Genomic DNA, 24,696 nt, shown 5'->3' with positions numbered 1-24,696 from the left:
GCTGCACGGACAGCCCCAGCATAGCCCGAGCAGCAAAAAGAACCGGGGGGCGGGAAGCACACAGGCCTGGGTTTGCACCTTGCTCTGGCCTTACCGGCTGCGTGTAGTCTCTCTGATCCTAAGGCAACGTCACCTTCACAAGCTGTTGAGAGAGTTGGAAATGATGACACCTGTTATGCTTGGTCTCTAACACATTGTCAGGAGTTAAGAGGGAGGCTTTGGGGCATTGGGGACAGACAGTCAAGAAGTAGGCTGAGAAGTAGCTCCAGAGGGCCTTCCTCCCCAGGGCGTGCACAGAACTGACATTTTCCTTTACCAAAGAGCAATGGTGTCTCAATAGAGAGATGGAAATCTTCTAGAATGATACCCACCATTTGTTATCTACCAATTCTATAAAAGATGCTTGGGGTGCCTGAATGGCTCAGTCGGTTAAGTGCCTGACTCTTAATTTCGGCTCATGTCATGGTCCCAAGGTCTTGAAATCGGGCCCCACGTCAGGCTCCATGCTCAGTGCAGAGTCTGCTTCTCTTCCCCCCCACCCCTCCCCCCACTTGCACTTGCACTCGCACCGGAGCTTTCTCTCTAAAATAAATAAACTCTTTTAAAGATGCTTTACTTTGTCACTTAAAAAATGTTTACAACCACTCTGAAAGACAATTTTTTTTTTTAACCTTCTTCAGAGACATGTAGTCCCTTGCCTACAGACCCACAGCTCACCAGAGGCTCGTTGGGTTTGGAATCATGTGTTTGGGCCTCCAAATCGCTGATCCTTCCAGTCCACCAGCCCCCCCATGCCCCCCCACCGCAGGAGGGGACTGTCAGCAAGCAACCCTCGGGAGGGTTTGCTGCGGAACACACCCCACCTTTCCTTGTGCTTCCATGGTGTACAACGCCCTCAAACTGCCTGATCACATAAACCTTAGCAGGCATAGAGGCAAGAGGCCGTCCCGCTCCTGCTCTATAAGATCATTCAGCGCTAGACAAACGGCTTCTGGAGCCTGCAGAACGAGACAGGCAGTGTGTGTGTGATGGGCAGGCCTTCCCCCCACCCTCCTCCAAGGAGCAGCCCAGCAGGACCTTCTCGCAAGCAGCCGTGGAAAGGGGGAGATGGTCTGAAGGGCTGATTTCTGCCTATTGATGGATAAATGCATTTACTAGGAAATGACTCTAGAGCCACTTATATGAGCATCCCCCCATGAGCATGTAATTTTATGCACCGCGACCCTCTTTGCTGACACTGAAGCCCCTCAGGGAGGCCCAAGGCAGTGTCGCTACAGGGAAAGTTGCAGAGGGAGGCCATGGGGGAGGCCAGGACACAGCGCCCACAGGAGAACACATACTCCATGGGGTCAGAGGCTGACAGCTCTGGGGTTCAGACTGAAGCAGCACAGTAGTCCGGGAGATGAAAAGAGTCCGTAGAGCCGTGGCTGTTAAAAATCAGTGAATCTGGGTAAAGATTAAGAAAGTCCTTTAAACCCCTCTGATCCAGCTCTGAAGATCACAATTACCTCCCAAAGGGGAGGAGATTATACAAACAAATCCAGTGAAGACTGGGGCTTTCTGGAACAATTTTAGCTTCTGTCACAGCCCTAAGAGCTTTAGGAATTAATGAATTTATCAGGAATCACTTCTGTACTCTGTGAATGTGGAAGCAAAGGCAGAATCTAAAATTCTAATTTATCAGCTCAGACAGATGTGGGGCAGACACCAGCAAGAGGGTCTTTGTTTTAAGAGAACGTTAAAATGCATTTTGCTGAGAGAGGCATCAATGCCAGCGAGCTCACAGAAATTCGTGTAGTTGTTTTTACTGGCCTCTGAGTGTGCCTATAACTTTAGGAAGAATTACTCCTCTCGCTAAAAGATAAGCCATCTGTAGATATTTGTAGGTCCTAAATTATATCTTCTCCCCCCAAGGCATGGAAAATGTTTTGCTAAACAAATGCCGGTAACAAGACGAATCTGTACAAATGAGAGCTGTTTCCAAAAATGAAGTGAGAGCAGTGCAAAGAGCGTGGCCAGCCAGCGTCGGGCCTGACAAGTTATGAGCAACAAGCTCTGACGTTTCTGCTAAATAACGATCAGGGTATAAATGCTTCCAAGCCTTCGAAGGTGGCGGGTTTCCTTGTCAGATGTTATGTAAAGGACAGCTTGGTTTTCTATCATTTAGCAAACTCGTGCTCTTTAAGGAAATGGCTCGGGTGGGAGGACACAAATGGCTCATGTCCAGTCTAAGGACCCGAAATTTACTATTTAAGTAAATAATGAATAGTGACAATTCTTACGCAATTCCTGACACCCCACGGGAGGGGCATGGCTATACTCTTTGACCGAGGAGGGGAAGGAAGCCCAGCGGGACAGAGTGAATTGCTTGAGGTCACAGAGCCTGTTCAAGACGGAGCCAGGTCTCCAACCTCCAGTCAGTGATCGCCCGATGTCCCGTGAGTGTCATGAGGGTTAGGTTTGGTCTCAAGTGGCAGAAACCTCCACACTGACCTAACTTCGCGTGAGGGAAATTGGGAAGGGAGGGCAATCCAGATTTATGCCTGTTATCCTGAACTAATTATTAACCATCTCAAAGGTGCCCAGGTCTGGTTAATAAATTATAGTATCACTCCAGTGAGCAAGGACACAGGCTCCTTCTAACTTCTTGCTCTAGCATCTGAACAGGTTCCTTCCATCCCAAAGCAGGGACTCTATGTGTAGTTGTGCAGGTTGTGTGTTATGCAACCCTCAGGGCATCATTCACATTGTCCACATTATAGATTTATTGTGACAGTTTTCTAATGGATGACCATAAAATGTCTTGTGGATCAGGAACCTTTTTTGTTTCTCACACAGTTACTATGGGGGCAGCCATGCAGTCCTGAGGTCGCCTAGTTATCCATTAGGGCTGCTGAAGCTCCAGCCATCACGTTTACCATCCTGACAGCAGAAAGGAGGAAGGACAAAAAATGGGATCAAACCTCCTTAGTGGAAAGCTCATTTTAAGAAGATTTCTATTCATATCTCATTGCCACAATTAGGTCAGCACATGTTGCTCCCAGTACTGTAGCTCTGTAAGTAATGAAGAAGGGCAAAGGTGGGAGAAGGAAGGAAACAAACAGCTGGCCACACCGCTCAGCTCCGTGCTGGGTGTAACAGCAAATCGCAGAGACCACCTTGCAACTGAATTCAATCGGGGAAATAGATGCCTTTTACTGACACTCCCTTGGTTTTTTTGTTTGTTTGTTTGTTTGTTTGTCTTGTTTTTTTTTTTTTTTCCGGCATTATAGATTTGGTTCTACACCAATAGCATCTTTGGAAAAGCTGGGATCCCACCAGAAAAGATCCCATACATCACCTTGAGCACTGGTGGAATCGAGACTCTGGCCGCCATCTTCTCTGTAAGTAAACTGAGAGCTATTCCTGAGAACACCATAGTGGGCAAACAGCGTCCTGGGGCCTCCCAGGCAACAAATGTGCTTGTCTTTAAAGGAGCATGTCCTTTGTCACTCCAAAGGTGTCTGAATTTTAGGATGTTCACCCATCTAGAGAATATTATCTATATTTTGCTCTCCTACCTATTGTCTTTCTTTTAATGAACAGTTCCCTTCTTTGAACTCTCACCTGGTCACAGATGATATAATATGATGAGCACCCAATAAAAAGGGCTGTTTCTCCCTGGGGTCCCAAATCAGTGTCCCTGTGAGCCTAAGGTCCATTGCCATGACTTTAAAAACATTTCCACATTAGCTGTCACCTTTCTCCCCTAAAGATGTAGGAGTTTGCAGGCAGAAGAAAGGAGAGAGGACATTCCAGCCAATTGGTGTAACAGGGTGTGACTTTAATAATAAGCAAAAGTGTCCAAAGGAAGACACAGAGTTCATCCTTCTTTCTCAGCCTCTAAGATTCACAGTAAACATACCACAGGGAATGAGTTGGGAGACTTTAGAATTTTGCAGAAATTGCACAACTTGGGGCCATCAGACCAGATTAGATTTGAATCCTGGCTCTGGAATTTCTTGGCTGTGTGATGCAGGATAATGCTCTCAACCTCTCTGAGCTTCAGTTTCCCCTTGTAGATGTCTGGTTCTCTTCTACCTTGTAGATGTGTGGTCTGTGCTTCCCGTTTTAGGAGCACTGTCTACAACAGGGCTCCTTTCCAAAGGATAGAGAGGAGGGTAGAATCATAGGGAGGTTCTCTGACCTGCACGGAGGAGCTCCTTTATTTCCACTCTCACACCGACTTCTTCTGGCAGGACTGAGGCTGTGCAGACAGGCGGAGGCTTCCAGTGGCATTTCTGACTCGTCGCTTGTGACAGAATGCTTTGTTTTGCTCCTTGCTCATAATGGGTCATTCTAACAAGATGCTTCTAAAGATGGGTGTTGGTAAAGTGTTGGGGACTGAAGTTCGTCTCCTTTCACTCACGTTCTTTTTGTTAGAGAAAAATATCTCCCTGTTTCACAATCTGGGAGTTTCACAAAATTCTCATTTTGAGTTATTGCTCCCCTCACCCCCGTTGTGGTTATGCATGCTTACGTTAATCCATGGAAACGCAGTCAGTCTGGAATGGAAATGGTGGGAAACGATAGGGTTTGGGGGGAGGAGGGTCAGTAAAGTATTTTGTTGTTGTAAGGAATCATCACGAGTTCATTAGGGCATATGTGTAAAATTCAGAAGAGCAGGAAGAACCTAAGAGGAAATCTACAAGCATACGTACCTTTGGGAAAATCTCCCCTTGGCTTTTCTGTGCGCAGTGTGTTCTGTTCTTACGCCATAGTCACCCTGCTTTTGTTCGCATGACCTTGTGCCAGACTTGCTTTCCATTTAACTTTTCTTTTTTCTTGTTTAAGCAATGTTTTGTTGAAGTGTAACGTACGTACAGAAGAGCATGCTGGTCATCGCCCCGGGCAGGCTCTGTGGCTCTTCCGAAATTGACTGGTCAGTTGCCTCTCTGCTGTCTGCGGGGTAGGGCTCTTGAGTGTCTCCTATCCAAGCTGGACGACAGAGCCACACCGCCTGGATTCTGATCCCCCTCTGTCCCTTTGGAGCTGTGAGACCCTGGGGAAGTCATTCAACAGCTCTTCGACTCAATTCCCCATTTCTTTTTTTTTTTTTAAAGATTTTTTTTAATTTATTTATTTGACAGACAGAGATCACAAGTAGGCAGAGAGGCAGGCAGAGAGAGAGGAGGAAGCAGGCTCCTGGCTGAGCAGGGAGCCTGATGCGGGGCTCGATCCCAGGACCTGGAATCATGACCTGAGCCGGAGGCAGAGGCTTAACCCACTGAGCCACCCAGGCGCCCCTCAATTCCCCATTTCTATAATAAGGACACTGCCCCTGGCCTGGGTGACTCAGTCCACTGAGCATCAGACTCTTGATTTCAGCTAGGTCGTGATCTCGGGGTCCTGGGATTGAGCCCTGCATGGGGTCCCATGCACAGCAGGGAGTCTGCCTGAGGTTCTCTCCCTCTCCCTGTGCCCTTTTCCCCGCTGGTGCATACTCTCTCTCAAATAAATTAATTAATTAAAAAATAAATAAATAAGGGTGCCGCCCTTGCCTCATAGGGATGGGGTAAGGATTAAACAAGTGAATACAAGAGGGCAGTGCCTGACAAGTGATGTGGGCTCTCAGAGAGTTAACCATGCTATTAGTCAGTAAATAAGGCTGTGACGAACACCCCTGCAGAGAGCAGGATTTCATAAGGACTCTCGCAATCTTCTGAAAGGTGAGGAAACCAGGTCCCAAAGCATTGGCTCTCTCAGGGTCACACAACCAGTAGGGTCAAAACCTGAGAGAGTGGGGAGAGCTAGTATCAAGGGCCCTCACTGCTCCCCAAGACTCTGAGGTGTCTTACTTCGGATCTCATCGTTGCTCATTCACATCACTCCTGAAAGTTGGGCTGTCATCTTCATTTGAGAGAGGAGCAGAGAGAGACATGAAGCTTCCAACCCTGTCTCCCCGACTCCAGATGCCCTTCTTCCAGTCCCCTCTCCCTGGCCAGCAGATCTCCATTACAAGCTGCCAGTACTGGCCAGAGTATGTCTTGTAAGTGTTAATCCCAGGAAGGAGGGAAAATGACTTCACCATCCTGGGAGAGGCAGAAAGGACCTTTGTAAACTCAGACAGGGAGTCAGCCTGCTGCTGCCTTCAGATGTGGAGCCTGAAAGACCACGGTCACATGGCAAATGCGTTCTAGAGCAGCAGGGACTGCTGTGTGGACCCGCTGTGGGGAGTAGCGGTTTCACAGCTCTCATGGAGGCATCATTCATTCATGCCTGCTTTCATTCCACACCCATTTCCTGCTTGTGCTGGGAGGTCACCCATGAAGTTGTCATGTTCTAGAGAGAAAGATCCAGAAACAGACATGTACCACAGACAACACTGGGATGAACTCTCCTGGGAGGGCTTCCTGAGAGAGGGCCCAGGAAGATGAGCACTGAAGGTCCAGAAGTTGTTAGCCGGGTGAAGGGAAGGCCCTTCCATTTGGCTGCCTGTGTACATGGCCTCCGTCATCGTCACGTTTCCCAGTGTATCATCTAAAGGAACTAGAGATGCAGAATAATTCATTGGGAGTCATTCTCAACATGGTAGCCTTCATACTCTTTCCCAGTGTACGTTGAGATTAACCCCATCATGAGTCTGGGAGTCTGAAATGAAACAGTGTGTTGGGGGAGAAAGAGCAGACGCTGTAGGACCCGGCAGCTCTGAATTCAAATCCTAACCACCCATCTACTAGCTGAGTGGCCTGGAGAAAATTGCCCAACATCTCTGAATTTATTTGTCACTTTTAAAATGGACATAACCAGGCCTACCTGTGGTAAGCAGAATCCTGGCTCCCCCAGTGTGTCCCCATCCTGATTCTTGGAAGCATGACTATGTCACCTTACACAGCAAAAGAAGCTTTGCAGGTGTGAAGATGTTAAGGATCTAGAGATAGGGAGGTTATCCTGGATTAACCAAGTGACCCAGAGTCATCACTGCTGTTCTTCAAAGTGAAAGAGAGAGGCAGGGGTCAATGTCAGAGAAGGAAATGGAGGGACAGAAGCAGAGGCTAGAGTGGCAGTTGCTGGAGGAAGGGTCCACGAGCCACAGCAAGCAGATGGCCTCCAGAAGCGGGAAAGCAAGGAACAGATTCTCACATAGAGCCCCCAGAAGGATCACAGCCCTGCCAACAGCTGTGATTTTTGCCCCCTGAGGCCCATTTTAGACCTCGGACCTCAGAGCGGTAAGAGACTGTGTTCCAACCATTATGTTGTGGGTGACACAGCCCCAGGAGAGGAAGCCACTGCCTTCCAGAACTGTCGTGGAAGCAAACCTCAAAGTGCAGGAAGGCCCACTGCAGCATTGCCGACAGTCAATACCCAGTAAATCCTGGGGCCTTTCCAAAGTTTTTATTCCCTTGCTTCCAAATATGGAGACACTGTTTCATCCAACCCTGCGAGGCAGCCACCTATCAAGAAGGACTTCCCAGTGTGTTTTCTTCTTCCCGAGATTTTGACAGTCTGCTAAAATGGCCTTGGGGCATAATCAACTTGAGAAGGCCATGTTTGTAAATTTGATTGGGAATTAACCTTGGCTCCTGGCATTGCTCATCAGTGTGGACATCTGTAAACAACCGCATTTTGCAGAAACAGCTGGTTTTCCAAATGGTCTTTCTCCATGAGGCACCAACTCTCCGAGTGAACTCCGAGTGTCACCGGGCCCCACAGCCCCGAGCAGGGGCTGCAACCTGGGGCGGCAGCAGCTTGTGGAGCACGAGCCTCATTCCTTCAAGCAGTGGAGACTGCTTTTTCAAATCGGGGGAATCGTTCCTCACAATAAGTTTGTGTGTGGTTGTCAGGAATGGACTATGCTGTAGTGTTGAAGTTAAAAAAGAAAAAAAAAAATCCTACTGGTTTCCACCACCCCCTCTGCTTCCAGAACAAACTCAGAATAAAAACCTTTAGAGTTCACAGCTGCATCTCGAGCCCCTGGGTCTGGTGTTCCTGGATGAGAAAGTGGGTTCAGGCAACAGAGCAGGATGGTGGGGTGTTTGGGCTCTGTGGTTTCGTGGCCCTCAGCTTACTAGCTGGGTGACCTCGGGCTGGTTACTGAACCTCCCTGAGCCCCTGTGTTCCCTAAGGGAAAGTGGGAGTAATATAAGTCTATACCTCAACAGATCTCATCATGAGAATTATACAGTAATTCACAGCACTTGGCATAAAGCACATAATCAGTAAATGTTAATTATTATTATGGGTTGAGTTGTTAATCCTTATATAATAAACAACATTTATATGTTGAACTTCTAACTCCCAGTACCTCAGAACATAGTCATTGCTAAGATAAGATCAATCTGAAATAGGGGGACCTCTAATCCAATATGATTGTCATCCTTATTAAAGGAAGGGGAATTTGGGGGCACCTGGGTGGCTCAGTTAGTTAAGCATCTGCCTTTGGCTCAGGTCATGATCCCAGGGTCCTGGGATCGAGCCCCACATTGGGAAGTCTGCTTCTCCCTCTCCCACTCCCCTTGCCTATTCTCGCTCTCAAATAAATAAAATCTTTATTACACATAAAAAAGGGGGGGGATTTGGACACGAACATGCATACAGAGAGAACGCCTTGTAAATTTTGAAGGCCTGCTGAAAAAGCCAAGGAACTACCAGAAGTCAGGAGAAAAGCCTAGAACAGATCCTTCTCTGCACCTTCGGCAGGAGCACGGCTCTGCTGGCACCTTGATCCTGGACTCCCAGCCTGCAGAACTATGAGAGAAGAAATGTCTGTTATTTAAGCTATTTGTGGTCCTTCTTATGGCAGCCCTAGCAAACAAATACAGCCTTTGTTGGTTATGAATATTCCAGAAGAGAACCAAACATATGCTAAGGAAAAAGCTGAAAATGCCTTACACTGGGGCCAGACTGTTTATTCCTTCAACGCTCAGCAAATGCTGGTTGGGTCCCTGCTCTGTGCCAAGTGTAAGTCTAGCTGTGTGGGGTGCATGCATGGATGGAAGAGACGAAGACCCTCACCGTGGAGAAGGTGAGCTCCTAGCCAGGGACAGATAATGAATGGCAACATGAGTAGGTCAAACTGTGGTGGTCTAGGTAGGGAAGGATGTAGTGAGGAACATTGGTGCCAGTTGAAGGGGACCAAGATGGGGGCAGTTGCTGTATTAGATGGTGATTCGGATCAAGGGATGAGGGAGCTGTCACCCAGATATCCAGGTTGGAGGACAGATTAACTCAGGGGTGCGTAGGTCTGTAGGGTGGGCAGGGCACCAATCAGCAGTGGCCTTCAGTGGGGAGAGACACAACCAGCCAAAATGTGCCTGGAGAAAGGGAGCCAGGAACCAACACCCTGGTCTCGTTCTCTTCTTTCCTTCCTCATTTCTTACCAGTGCCCAGGCTGCTGACACCAGCTGGATGCAGAAGGCAAGGGGGCTGTTGATCTGTGGATGTGGCCCTCCTCCAAGACACAGAGCAGGGCAGAGCAGGGACCTGGAGAGGCACCCAAGCAGGAGCAGGTCTGTAAGATTGAGGGGGGTCACCTGCTGGAGGGGCACCCCTGGGGTGGAGAAAGCAGAGCACCACAGTGCATTTTAGAAGGATCCCTCTGGCCTCTGTAAAGACAGATGTGAGCAGATGTGGAGAGGGCAGAGCAGGGCATCTTGTAAAGAGGCTCACTTTCCCAGGGAATTATCAGAACAAGGGTGCTCTAAACCTGGCTTCCAAACGACTAAGTTCAGCTCATTCTCCTTTACAGACGACATTTCCTCTTGATAAATCACAGTTCTGAGGCACTTCTGTGAGCGGCAGAAGGGCGGGAGGAAACAAGCCCCATCTCCACTAAAATGTTAGAGTTGGCCCTGTTTATCTAATGCAACTTACAGGCACTTGGCAGAGGGGAGGGCCCACATGAAGCAAAAGAGGAACCAGATTTCTCCTTCCTCCCCCAAACTCCCAGGGGTGGGGGGCAAGTAGTGGCCAGGGCTCCATCCATACCGGCAGCATGCATGTGGACACGGGGGCTCCCCTGGTTCTGAGGGCTCTTCCTCACTGGAGGAGCAGAGAGGACCACCCCAAGCAGACAGGCAGTTCTGCCCCGGAAGCCCGTTTCCCTGCAGTCCCTGCTCCCACCCACTCCCAAGTGATAATATCTTTTTATCCGGTGGTTCTATTTCTGAGTTTGGCCAAGGACACAGCTGCGGGCAAGTTCATTCCCTGCAGCCCACCCTCTGGCTCCCAGAACGTGCTCCCAATGCTGTATTTCCCACCAAATGTCTTCTGATTCCCTACCCATCTCTCTGTTAGGCTTCCTTTGGCTTTGGCTTCCTGGCATCTGGGCTGGTCCCACCAGCTCCGCCCATCAAAGGGAAGGGAAGACACAGCTCCTGGGGGCTCTGGTGGAGACTTTGTTCCTTCATGTTAGCTCCAAGTACCAGCTGCCCCCCCCAACTCACCTGGCCCCCAGGCTGTCTTGGCTCCGTGCTCCTGATGGTGGAACACTGATTTCTCAGTCAGCTGGCCACTCCATGGTTCTTCCTCAACTCCTTTTCTTTAAAAGCTTTTTTCCCACTTGCCCCAAAATGAGAACAGTTTATTTTTTATTTTTTAATTTATTTTGTGTTATGTTAGTGACCATAAAATACATTAGTTTCTGATGCAGCATTCCAAGATTCATTGTTTATGCACCACACCCAGTGCTCCATGCAATATGTGCCCTCCTTAATACCCACCACCAGGCTCACCCATCCCCTTACTCCCCTCACCTCCAAAACCCTCAGTTTGTTTCTCGGAGTCAACAGTCTCTCATGGTTCATCTCCCCCTCTGATTTCCCCCAATTCACTTTCCCTTTCCTTCTCCTAATGTCCTCCATGTTATTCCTTATGCTCCACAAATAAGTGAAACCATATGATAATTGACTTTCTCTGCTTGACTTATTTCACTCAGCATAATCTTCTCCAGTACCATCCATGTTGATGCAAAAGCTGGGTATTCGTCCTATCTGATGGCTGAATAATATTCTATTGTATATATGAACCATATCTTCTTTATCCATTCGTCTGTTAAAGGGCATCTCGGCTCTTTCCACAGTTTGGCAATTGTGGACATTGCTGCTATGAACATTGGGTTGCACATGCCCCTTCTTCTCACTACATCTGTATCTTCGAGGTAAATACCCAGTAGTGCAATTGCCAAGTAATAGGGTAGCTCTTTTTCTAACTTTTGAGGAATCTCCACACTGTTTTCCAACGTGGCTGCACTTTGCAACTTGCATTCCCACTAATAGTGTAAGAGGGTTCCCCTTTCTCCACATCCTCTCCAACACTTGTTGTTTTCTGCCTTGTTGATCTTTGCAATTCTAACTGGTGTAAGGTGGTATCTCAACGTGGTTTTAATTTGAATTTCCCTGATTGCTAATGATGATGAACATTTTTTCATGTGTCTGCTGGTCATTTATATGTCTTCATCGGAGAAGTGTCTGTTCATGTCTTCTGCCCTTTTTTTGACATGATTATCTGTTTTTGGGTGTTGAGTTTGAGTTCCTTATAGACTGGATATCAGCCCTTTGTCTGTAGTGTCATTTGCAAACATTCCGTGGGTTGCCTCTTTGTTTTGTTGATTGTTTCCTTTGCTGTGCAGAAGCTTTTGATCTTGATAAAGTCCCAAAAGTTCAATTTTGTTTTTGTTTCCTTTGCCTTTGGAGATGTGTTTAAATTTATGATCATAAACCTCTTTTTAAAAAATATTTTATTTATTCATTTGAGAGAGAGAAAAGGCAGGGGAGGGATAGGAGGAGAGGGAGAAGCAGACTCCCTGCTGAACAGGGAGCCTTATGTGGAGCTCCATTTCAGGACCCTGAGATCATGACCTGAGCCGAAGGCAGATGCTTAACCGACTGAACCACCCAGGCACCCCAATGATCATAAGCCTCTTAAGAACCAACTACCTTTTCCTTTTTTGAGAAGGGAGGGGGGATTGTATTTCCCTTAGAAGCTGTAGAAGCTAGGGCTATGACCCAAGGAAAAACTTTTCCCAAGACTTGAGAACTTGGAAAGGCCTAGTCTAGTGCCAGGCTTTCCTTTTATTCCATTTGGTCCCTATACATATCTGATTTTGCACTTCAGTTAAAATATCTCATGACCATTTAAATTTAATATACTTAAGAACTGTGGGCCACCCTGGAAAGATTATCATTTAAAAAGTAGTTTTTTTCATTTCTTACAACTTTGGCCCAAACAGATATCACAGATCTCACACATTTATCTTTTCTTTTTTTTTTTTTTTTTTAAGTAGGCACTATGCCTAACATGGGGCTTGAACTCAGGGCCCTGAAATCAAGTGTCACATGCCCTACCAACTGAGCAACCCAGGCGCCCCTCACACATTCATCTGTTAAATAGAAATTTCTGAACAAAATTTGTTTCAATGGATTATTTTTGGTTTTTAATTTAAACAGCCTGTTCCAAGTAGAAAATTATTTCTGGGACCCTGTTTTCCGAACAGACCTTAAAACTCCATTAACTTGCAGATACCCACAGCTTTCCAAGGTCTCTGTTTTTCAGACAGAGATTTTTTTTTTCAGACAGAGATTTGTGAAAGCAAAAATTAACACTTGCAGACTTAAAACAGAAGTACTAGCGATACTGAAACTTGACACTCCTTCTCATGCAGCCTGCCTTTGCTTTCTCTTCTCTGCCGAGAGCACTGAATCCACAGTAAAGAAACCATTCCCGTTCCTTTCTGTCGGGTGTGGCCCGCACACCCTGAGACAGCAAATGAAAAGATGACTCCAGACACCTGAGTAAAAGAAAGAAGAGGCCTGGGGACGAGGCGCTCTAGTGGTGAAAGGCCTTAAGCCAAGCTTTGTCTCCACTGTTATTGGGATGGTATCAATACATCAGGCGTAAACACAAAGCCAGGAGGAAAGTGTAACCTTCATGGTTAGGACAGTAATATACAGGGCAGTGTGTGATAAGGGCAAGGAGGCAAGGAGTCCGTGAAGTACGTGATCACCACAGGTGCCTGTCTTCCTTCAAAACTCCAACACTGACTCCCTAGATGAACCTTGAGCAGCATAAGAATCTGGCCACTTTCTGCCAAGAAACTTCAAAGGACGCCTGGTGTTCCGGGCACTCCTCCTTTGCTTTTCAATTAGTCTCATCCAGGAAGACATAGACAAGTCAGATTTTGTCTCTCCAGGCACTGTGCATTCACACACTTTCTCCCATCCTTCCAGAACTAAAGCCTTGGGAGTAATCCAGCTTCTGCCTGAAGGCTCAAGAATGGCAGGTGTGTCAAGGGCTCCTCAGGGACCCCACCCCCCCCCCAAATCGTTACAATCGAGGACAGCCATTTGGGATACTTGGGTTCAGGCCCCAGTTTAGGAGCCATCATTCCCCAGTGTTGTGTGTGTGTATGTGGGAGAGAAAGGCACAGTAGGTTTCAAGAAATGGCTGTGGTAGTTGTCACCCTGTACCCCCTCAGTCCCTGGTCTTTATGTGTGCCCCTAGGCTAAGTGCCAACCCATCACAAGCACCCAGTACACAGCTGTTTGAATAAGACCCAGGAAAGGTGCATCTGAAACCAGGACAGAGTGCTCTGCCTGTTCTGGGATCCTCACCTCCCGCCTGGGAGCAACCAGGTGGCATGTTCTGAGGGCGTCCAAGGCCCCACCAACGGCCCTTCCTCCTTCTGGAGCCCCACAGCCAGCCCTTGCTCACAAGGAGCACATCAAGCCACGTAGAGGCTGACGTTATGGGAAGAACAGAAAGGGAAAGGACCCCCTGGAATGGGGCAGGAAGAACTGGGCATCCCTTAGGATCTTGTTGAGGGATAAACTGTTAGAGGGCTCTGCAGTCCCCCAGATGTGAGGAATTCTGCCAAGCACAGAGTAGTTATTTCACACACTTTATACTGAGATGTATGCAAAGAATTACAATAGAGACAGAGATTGGCCTATAAAATTCATACGAAGTAATGTCTATAAATACTATAAATGCACATTAAGTCAGCTTTGAGTCACTCCTGAAATAAATGATATTTTAGATCCAATTTTCCTTCTCTCCATCCCTTCCATCTTTCTTCATGTGTTTCATCATTGAACAACATGCCAAGCTCTGCTCTGCGTTGGACATGACCTCCCCATGTTGGTTTGCCAAAGCTGCAAAACAAAGTACCCCAGACAGAGGGGGGCAGGCAACAGATATTTATTGTCTCACTGTTCTGGAGGCCAGAAGTCTGAGATCCAGGCGTCAGAGGGCAGATTCCTCCTGAGGCTGTGAGAGAGAATCTGTTCCAGACCTCTCCTGGAGCATCTGGTGCTTGGCTGGTGATCTGTGGTGTTCCTCAGCTTGGAGACCACCACCCTGACCCCTGCCTTCATCCTCATATGGCATTCTCCCTGTGTGCCTGTCTGTGTCCAAATTTCCTCTTTTTATAAGGGCACCAGTCCCATGGGATTAGGGCCCATCCTAATGTCCTCACTAAATTTGAGTACCTCTGTAAAGACACTATTGCCAAATAAAGTCACATTCTAAGGTAGTGGTCAGGACTTCAACATATCTTTTTGAGGGAAGGGCAATTCAAACCATAAGATTCACCAAGGGCAAGGTCTCCTGTCTCCTCCATCTCACTGTCCCTATGCCAGAGCCTTATATGAAGAAGGAAAGCCATGGGAGACTGCATTTATCTTTTTGCGACATCTTCATGTGCCAGTAAGGAAAGGCAGTATAGGGCAGGAATTAAGAGCAAGAATCTGGAACCAGAATGCCTGGCCTTGAATGCTGGCCCTGCCACTGTGTGACCTTGGGCAGGCTGCTAAACTCTCTGAGCTGCTACATACTCATAGAGGTGCTATGAGGTTAAAGTGTTACTATATGTAAAGCTTCTAGAACCATACCTGGTACATAGTAAGTGCTATAGAATGTTCACTGCATAGTAATCAAGATAGCATTGTGTTGGCATAAGGACTGCTGTACAGACCAACAGAACAGAATTGAATCCAGAAATACAAAAGATGCCAAAGAAATTCAATGGGGAAAGTTAGTCTTACCATAAGTACCATAAAAACTTCATATTCACATGGAAAAAGCAAAAGAACCCTTACCTCATGCCACATACAAATTAACTCAAAATGGACCATGGACTGAACCATAGAATATAAAATTATAAAATTTCTAGAAGGGAACATAGGAGGAAGTCTTTGCAACCCTGGGGTAGGCAGAGATTTCTTAGATGGGGCAGAAAAAGAATGGACCCTTTTTTAAAAATTGATTAATTGGATTTCATCAAAATTTAAAACTGTGGCTACATAGAAGAGCTTGTGAAGGAAATGGAAAGGCAGGCCAGACTGGAAAATAGCCACAAAGTACCCAGCTTACCACAAGCTTGAATCCCAAAGATATAAAGGACTCTTAAAATACAACAGAAACAGGACCAGGAGCCTGCTTAGAAAAATGAACAAAAGACTTGGGCAGACACGGTACAAAAGAAGATATCAGAAGCATCATTAAACAGATGATGCTGTCTCGACACCATAAGGCAGCAAGGAAATTAAAACTAAAACCCACAGTGAGATATAACTGTTCACCTTAAGGATGATTAAAACCAAAATAGCTGATAATACCCAGTGTTGATGAAAATGTGGAGCCACTGGAACTTTTATACATGGCCGGTGGGAATCTGAAATGGTACAACCCTTTGGAAAACAGTTTGGCTTTTTCTTATAGAAAATTTTACCCATAAAATCCACACATTCTTTTCATGAGTATTAACTCAAGAGAAAGCAAAGCATATAACTACACAAAGAGACTTGGACTCCAATGTTTACAACAGCTTTTGTCATAAGAGCTCAAACTGAAACAGCCCAGACGTCCATCAACTGGTGAATGGAGAAACACACTGTGGTATATCCATTCAGTGGAATACTACTCAGCACTAACAAGGAATGGTGTTTACAACAGGGATGAATCTCAAAAGTGTAGCAATCACCACGGTCCCTGGGTGGTGCAGTTGGTGAGATGTCTGACTCTTCATTTTGACTCAGGTCCTGATCCCAGGTCATGATCTCAGGATTGTGGGATTGAGTCCTGAGTCGTGCTCCACACTCAGCATGGAGTCTGCTTAGGATTCTCTCTCCCTCTCCCTCTGCCCATATATGTACTTGCTCACTTGCTCGCTCTCTCTCTCTCCCCCTCTCTTTCAAATAGATAAATAAATCTTCTTTTAAAAAAAAAAGTATAGCAATCACCAATATAGAATTCTAACCTAATCTAGACTAATCTAATCTAGAGTAATGGAAAGCACATCAGTGGTTGCCTGCAGCTAGGGAAAGGGGCATAGGGAACTTTGGCGTGATAGAAATGTTCTGTATCTTGATGTGGTCATGCCTTTATGGGTGTATAAGTTTGTTAAAACATACCAAATTGTACAATTAAAATCAGTACATTTTATTGAATCTACCCAAGAATTTAATCTAAGTCAGTAAAATTGATTTTTAAATACTAACAACAACAAAAGACCTTCTCTCTATTATTCCTTCAGCAATCCTAGCATGGTGGGGTGGGCAGTAGGTGCTGGGTACATGACTGCCAACTGGCTGAATAACCCTGTGGCCCAGGAGTCCCCAGAAAGGATTTCTTAGAGGCTGATAGTCCATCTCCAGCTGACCTCATGTAACCTTCAGAGGCCACTGTTCATCTTGAGTTAATGTTTTCACTAATGACTTTAATGCTGAGTGGAAAACCATGTTTACCCTAATCCCTTTGGACAGGCTGCCCTTTAAAATGATTTAAAAGAGGCAGAGATGAAGAAAAGAGCCCTGAGGACTGATTGGATTTCCCACTAGGGTGGACAGAATTGTTTTCATTTCTTTCTTTCTCACAGCTCTTTCTTTGGTGTCTTCCTACACATCTTCAGAGACTGTTTCCAAATCAGGGACAGTGTTTCCAGCTCTGTCTTGGCTTGGGCTACTGATTCATCCGGAGACTTTAGGGAAACAAAATAGCCAGATCCCCATGCCGACTCCAAAACTCTTGGATGTTGGCCTCATGATGTAAGACAGTGGGTGTCAACAAGTTTATATCTGGGACACACTTGCTGACACTGGAATTGTTGCTGGTGCCTTTGAAGAAACTAAAACAAACCAAAAGAAAAAAGAAAAAACACTCAAAACACCGAAGTCAGTAACAAGTACATGTTAATCTTGATATAACAATGCATCACGTGTTCATCTCAGGGTGGCAACTTAAGTGCTTGGTGTCTCACAGTGGCTGTGATGGTCATCATGGTAATTTCTCTCGTCATTTCGGTGCTCTGTCACTGGGCACTGGAACCCAAGGAGACAAAGCTGCCACACATTCCAGCTGTGAGCCACCTTTGTCTTGAGTGACAGTTCCACTGTAGGGAATGGTGATGCCATCCTGAGACTGTAGCAAAGACATTTCACACGGTGAAGTTTTCCATGTGTGGGGTGTTGGAAACCCCCCATGGACAGGAGAAGAGTAATGATTTTTGATTCAGGGAATTGCGTCTCTAATGCTTTACCTAAGTCTATGCTTTAGACTTTCTTTTTAATTAAAACAAAGCTTATTGGGGAAAATTTGGAAAAGACCAAAAAATAACAACTAAAAGAATAGTCACATATTTCCCCAAACAGAGTTAGCCATTATAATTATTTTTGCATAAATTTTTCCAGGGTAGATTAGTTCAACAGAATCATAATTTACCAAACTGTGTCCATGAGGATATGGGAGATAGAGTTCTAGGTCCTGCTCTTTTCCCTTAAAATCATAACCTGAGGATTTTTCTGTTCTTTAACATTCTTTTTTTAATTATTTTTATTAACATATAATGCATTATTTTCCCCAGGGGTACAGGACTGTGAATCATCAGGCTTACACATTTCACAACACTCATCATAGCACATACCCTCCCCAGAACCCATAATAAATTTCTTTTTTTTTTTTTTAAAGATTTTATTTATTTATTTGACAGAGAGAGATCACAAGTAGACAGAGAGGCAGGCAGAGAGAGAGAGAGAGGGAAGCAGGCTCCCTGCCGAGCAGAGAGCCCGATGCGGGCCTCGATCCCAGGACCCTGAGATCATGACCTGAGCCGAAGGCAGCGGCTTAACCCACTGAGCCACCCAGGCGCCCCCATAATAAATTTCTTTTAAAATATGTGAATTCCTAGGTCATTGTCATCTGGATATTCCAGTATTTATTGAAAAATTCAATCGTTGGTGGACTTCTGGATGGTTTCTGTTTCCTCACTAGTATAAATTACCCTACATTTGAAGATCTTTGTCCATGAATCTTCCACCAAATGTCTGTTTTCCTAGGATAAATATCCAAAGGCAAATGACTGAATCTAAGAGTGTGTATATGTCTTCAGCCATCCCTGCAGTGTGTGGAGAGCATGTGTTCTGCTTCCTTATCTCTCAGTAGCTCTGTGTGACTTTTGGCAAACCCCAGAACCTCTAATCCGGGGTGTCCCTGACCTTCCCCATCCTCCACTCCAACCCCCATCCAGGGACCTGTTGCCCCTGTGCATGTTGCTGTTGCCCCAAAGTCCCTATCTGGGCCTTCCCTTTGATGGGACCCAAGTCATAAGGGTTTGAGGAAGAGAGATAACTTAGATACTGGCCCATCTTTCTCTTTAGAACTTTCTCAATATTTGCTGATCTTTGCTGCCTTCATGGGTCTCAGTGGGCCTGGCTTCCCACTGAGTGACCATAGCATCTTCATCGTCCTTCTCTGCAGTGTGTGAACTCTCACACCTACCTCACAAAGATAACCCTCCAGTCAGTAAGCATACATTGGCTCAACATCAACCAACATGTTGGCTCAACACTCAACGTGTGCTCTTCTAGATTCTGAGAAACCAAGATGAGGCTCCCAGCTTTCAGGGGAGGACACGGTCAGGAATAAGGTGCCATGTGTCTGGGTGGGACAGGGGGCTATTACAAAGTGGTGGCTTGGTCTCTTTCCAGTTCAGAAAATTTTAATGTCTCAGGAACCAGAAAAGACTTTGTAGATGATCCCAACTCTACCTCCTACCAGCCACATGACCTTAGACAAGTTCCCAAAACCTCTGTGATTCAGTTTCTGTGACTGACAACTAATTGGTCCTCCTTAATAAAGTTGCCATGGGGACTAAGTAAACTGATGCATGATAAATGCTTAGTGCAGCCTCTGGCCCATACAGGCACTGGGCAGATGGCTGTCATCCACCCCAACCCAGCGTAGTTGGAAGAGAGCAAGGAAGACATGGAAGGGTACCTGAATGACTCAAAGCCACACAGCCATTTAGGGGCAGGAACTGGGATAGACCCAGGCCAACCCTTGACCCCGTATTCTGGGGTAGCTGGGTGGCTCAGTCAGTTAAGCATCCAACTCTTGATTTTAGCTCAGGTCATGATCTCAGGGTCCTGGGATTGAGCCTCATGCTGGGCTCCATACTCAGCTGGGGGTCTGCTAGAGGATTCTGTCCCTCTGCCCCTCTTCCCAATTTTGCTCTCTCTTTCAAATAAATGAATGAATAAATGATACCTCCCTCTTCTGCCATTTGTTGGAAGCTCCGTTGCTCAAAAGTCTGCTTCTGGCACTGTGAGTTCTCGGCCTCTGATCTCATGGCTGCTCTGCCAAGATGGTCTAACCGTTTCCATTTGCCAGGTAAGGAACTGAGGTTCACAGAAGCCAAATCACCTGTCCTGGGCATAGAGCCAGGACTCAAACCCAGGTCTGCCCGTTTCAGGTCCATGCGTCTCTGGATGCCACCTGTGCTCTGCTCTGTCAGGTCAGGGGTCAAGGGAGGCCAAAGTTTAGCTGTTTGAGTCTGTCCTGCTCTCCCAGGCTGCAGAGGGAAAGGCTTCCTGGGGCAGTTGCAGATGTTTCCCAGTCATCTGGCCATCAGCCAAGCATGGTTTCCACTCTGACTTTCCACACCAGAGCCCCTCAGTTCCCTTGGTGTTTCCACCAAGGTACCCAGGCAGCACCCCGTGGCCAACTTGTGGGTACTCCGCTGGCCTAGAGCTGTGCCCGCTCATCTCTCGGTGTGCACTTGGCCATGTGGAGCAACAGCCGATGCCAGCTCCAGGAGAGCTTGACCAGAGGGCTTCTTACCCCCTGCCCTCCTCAGAGCAGGGATGAGGGAAGAGAGAAAGGAGGAGGGCCCTGGGTTTCCTGCGGCAAGACTCCTTCAGGCTTTGAGGCAGGATTGTGGCGGTTCGATTTGATGCTTTGGCTTTTGAACCATCACGTGAAGCTGGCAGACAGGAGGAGCACCTGCTCCAGCTTCGCGGCCCTCCGCAGTGTCGCTCCCTTCCCTTATCCAGACCGGATGGCTCATTTGACCAGGGCCTTTGTTTCCACTGGTCCTTCCGTCTGACAAGCTCCTGCTACTGTTGCCTCCTTCAGGAAGCCTTGCCTGATAGCTCAGTGGAGAAAAGCTGTGCATCTTTATTCAGATGCTCTGAGTTCAAGTTTTCTCCCCGACCCCCACCCATCTCTGTCTCTGTCTCTCTCTCACCGGCTGTGTGACAGTCAGTGAGATACTTCACTTCTCTGATCCTCAAGGTTTTCTTTCTGTGCACTGGGATGGGGAAGGGAAAAAGAGGGAAGTTCTTTGGCATAATCGGAAAACTCGTTATGTGTTTTGGAATGCAGTCTCTTATTGACTATCTGCCCCTTCCAGACAGCCTTGTTGGAGGCTATTTTGGACCTCCTTTCACAGATAAAAGCCCTGAGGCTCTGGGAGGAGAAGTCATTTGCCCAAGCTCACACATGTGGAAAGTGGTTGACTCAGGATTTAAACCCAAGTCTGCCTGTCTCAGAAACTTAGCCACATTGCTATTTTTCAGGGTCGTTGGCATTTGAAGGAGGTCAATGAAGCGCCCCACCTTGGCCCCATTGAGAGGTAGACCCAGAGGCCAGCCAGGTAGAGGTTAGTGACAGTCTTACAGCTTTGGGAAGCTGGGCCAGGGGACATGGCTTCAGGAGCTGAGTCACAGGAGCTTCCTGCTGTCACATCCCCGAGTGAAACTGACCCACCCAGGCACAGGCAGAGTGGAAAACGCCTGAACCTTGTCTGCCCACTCCCAGCCCCGGGCCCCTGCCTTGGGAGTGTGCCCCTAGAGAGTCGACAGCACAGAGGTATTAGGAGTGGAGTGACCTTGCTTTCTGTGGCAGGCAGGCTCCAAGGAGTGGGTGAAGGGCTACAGCAATCATGTCCATTGGGTTCCTTTTACAGATAAGCTCACCCTTCCATAATGAGGAGAGGTAAGTGTCTGAACATGTGGCAAGTGCTCAAGGATAGTGACTTCTTCTCCCTCCCTTTCTCATAAAGACCTTTTGTTCTTTGGCTATGGCCATGGAGAAAGTGACTAGGCTATTTGAAGGTCAAATATGTCTTTTACCATGAGCCCACTGCTGATTCCCAGTACCACGTTCCCCTTCTCCTGCTGCTAGAAGTGAAGTAATAGCCATCTCTCTCATCCTGACCTAGGGCTTGGTCATCGAGCGCCTGGGACGGAGACCCCTCCTCATGGGCGGCTTTGGGATGATGGCCCTCTTCTTTGGGATCCTCACCATCACGCTGACATTGCAGGTGAGAGGATATGCCTGTCATACCCTGAGGGAGGTCAGCATGGAGCTGGCTTCCTGCTTGGGTGCTCTGGGGTTGGGTTCCAGCAGGGTCTCTGCTCCTCGGGTCCCCATCTCTAAAATAAGACAGTTGTCCCTGTACCCAGGGGTCTTAGGAGGATTAAATGAGAAAATGTGCCTACAGTACTTGGAAGGGCACCTGAACATGACAAGTGCTAGGGGAATGTAGATTTGGGGAAATGCCAATGGTGAAAGTGGTATTTTTCCCCTTAATGGAGACAGGCAACTGAGGCATGAATATAAATGAAGAAGTCGCTCAAGGTTTCCCAGCTAGTAAATGGCAGAGCTGGGATGAGATTCCACAATCTTGGGGTTTCCTTCCATGCCCCTCCCACCCCCCTGCGCAGTCAGGACAGCTTGCAAGGACAGAGCACCTTCTTGGTGCCTGGAGTCTGGCTCAGCACCAGGTGCACCACGGTGGTCAATGAATCTTGGCATTTTCCAAAAACGAATCCCTGAGTGGAAAGTCACACGTGTCAATCATTTGCCTCCATGTCCCAAAAACCTCTCAAAAAAGGCATTATTAGGGGTTCCTGAGTGGCTCAGTGGGTTAAGGCCTCTGCCTTCGGCTCAGGTCATGATCCCAGGGTCCTGGGATCGAGCCCCGCATTGGGCTCTCTGCTCAGCAAGAACCCTGCCTCCCCTTCTCTCTATGCCTGCCTCTCTGCCTACTTGTGATTTCTGTCAAATAAATAAATAAAATCTTAAAAAAAAAAAAAGCAATATTAGCGTGGTGGCACCTAATGAACAGCAACTCGTCCTTCAGAAAGGAGGTGCTGCTGGGTGCTCTTACCAGGCAGGAGGCAGAAACGTCTTCCGGGGTGGGCAGAGGTGGTGATGTGCTGGCAGTGACCCCTCCCTCCCAAATGCCCGACCAGGGTTGTCCTGCACATGGTGCCTTGCAGGCCCCTCAGACTGATCAAGCTGGGTCTTTCACCAGTTGGGTGATATTCTGGGATGTTGTCTTTCTGCAGCTGTGGCAGAGCTTTGGAAAAGCAGCCTAGAGCAAATGGGCCCCCCTAGGCCTCACTTCACAAGGTTTCAGAGCTCTTTCCTGCTTGGCAGACCTTGTCTGCCTCTGTCCCCACTTCTCTGCTCCCCAGCCCCATTCTCTGGCAGCCTCCAAAGAGCCTGCCCTTTCCTCTTCCTGGGGCCCTCCTCTGATCAACCGGCTTCTCTGCTTTCCAAACTCAAGAAGCTCTGGGCATCTCTTAGATACCTCTTCCTCCAGGAAGCCTTCCCCTACCCCATGACTCAGTGAGGCACCTTCTGTGTTCCCAGGGACCCCAGGGGCAACCCTGTAGTATCACTTCTCATACAGGATTGCCTTTCCCTATTGACTCCTCTCTCTTTTCTTATACAGTTGTGGGAACAGGGGCCATGCCTGTATCATTTCTGTATTCCTACCTCCCAGTCCAGTGCATGGCACCCAGGAGGAACTAAGAACAGTCTGCCAAATGAACGAATAGATGGATGGACGGATGGATGGATGGATGGATGGATGGACAGATGATGGATCATGGATGGATGGATGGATGGATGGATGGTGGATCATGGATGGATGAGTGAATGTATGAATAGATGATGGATGGATGGATAATGGATGGATGAGTGAATGTATGAATAGATGATGGATGGATGGATAATGGGTCGTTGGGTGGATGGATGGATGGACGGATGGATGGATAGGTGATGGATGATGGATGGAAGAATGAATGTATGAATAGATGATGGATGGATAGGTATATGTTGGACGGATCAATGGGTAAATGGATGGATGGACGATGGATGGATGGATGCCTGGATGATGGATAACTTAGTGCAACAGTGATCCATGCAGTACAAGAGCCTACAATACTCCCTCCATCCTAGGTCCTCCTTCAGCAAGAGCCAGTGGACTTCAACACGGAAGGGCTGCTGTCCCCCTTCTCAACCCATCACCCTCCAATCTGAACATTTGCTGCTCACCCCTGTGCTGTTCTCTCCTGTGTCTCTGTGCCGTTGCTCAGGTAGAACTCTCTCCTGGATCTTTTTTCCTTTTGCCCTTTTATGACCCCAGCTTAACCTCCCAGAATCTCTCTGGTTTGAGCTCAGGTGCCCAAGCACCTCCGAACATGCTCACCTTGTCTCATCACTAGTGACACCATGTTCTGATGGTCAGACGTCCAGTCTGCTAGGACATCTTTCATGCCCAGCACTGAGCCACCCCAACCCTGCCAGACAATTGACAGCACCCCCCAAACATACTCAGTGACACCAGTTATCTCCTACCTGTCAGGACAGCAGGGGTAGAACGGTGGTATTTTACACAATAAAAAGGATTAACTAAGAAAAATTTTTAAATGTGATTAATGCCTGTAAAACTTCTCATATTGCCTGCTTCAGGCAAAGCTCAGTGTTAGTTGTTTATTTACCACCTGCTGTATGCTGCAGACACTGCTAAACTCTAGGGAGGCATCATCTTCTTTCAACTCCCATCTGTAAAACAGGCAGATAGAATGGCTTGCGGGTTGTCCTTATCCCCATTTTATGGACACTGGAACCAGGGCTCAGGGATGTGAAGGGACCTGCCCCAGGTCATGCAAATGGATCGAGGAGGTGCAGAGGTGAGAACCCAGGTCCTCTCTGCCCCGCAGCCTCCTCCCCTTCCCACACTCCTGCTCTCTCTCAGGACCACGCTCCCGGGATCCCGTACCTGAGTATCATCTGCATCTTGGCCATCATCGCCTCCTTCTGCAGTGGGCCAGGTAAGGCACGCCTCCTTCCTCTCCAGCACTGCTGAGCTGGGGTGTTCTCATCATACCCATGGGAGCTTGGGGCCCAGGAGGGGCAAGGCCTGGCCGGGAATGGAGGGGGAAAGACAGTCCCCTCCCTGTTGAAATGCAGCGGTGGCCTTCATTTCCATCCCACAGATATTAGGTAACAGACTTACCCAGAGCTGGGCAGCTGATAACACAGAGCAACCTCACAGCTACAGTTAACAGCTGCAGGGGCTCTGAGCCAGATGCTCTAGCTTGGGACGAATGGAGGATACTCAAGTTAGAAGTCTGTGCACACAGAGAAGTG

The 24,696-nt window shown here is 47.5% G+C and overlaps 1 protein-coding gene across 7 annotated transcripts in view; it reads left to right on the top strand.

Moving 5' to 3' along the window:
• SLC2A9 (solute carrier family 2 member 9) overlaps window positions 1-24,696 on the top strand; it is a 231,556-nt gene that overhangs the window by 161,881 nt on the left and 44,979 nt on the right. For all 7 annotated transcript variants that reach the window (XM_047718880.1, XM_047718881.1, XM_047718877.1 and 4 more), the window contains 3 exons: window positions 3,273-3,383; window positions 21,473-21,574; window positions 24,302-24,377. In XM_047718880.1, the coding sequence (XP_047574836.1) occupies window positions 3,273-3,383; window positions 21,473-21,574; window positions 24,302-24,377 (289 nt within the window). The remainder of the gene's footprint in view (window positions 1-3,272; window positions 3,384-21,472; window positions 21,575-24,301; window positions 24,378-24,696) is intronic.

This window comes from Lutra lutra, chromosome 2, assembly GCF_902655055.1.
Source record: "Lutra lutra chromosome 2, mLutLut1.2, whole genome shotgun sequence".
Classification (NCBI taxonomy): domain Eukaryota; kingdom Metazoa; phylum Chordata; class Mammalia; order Carnivora; family Mustelidae; genus Lutra; species Lutra lutra.
The sequence above is the reverse complement of the archived record's forward strand: the minus strand, read 5'-3'. Positions and strand labels throughout refer to the sequence as shown.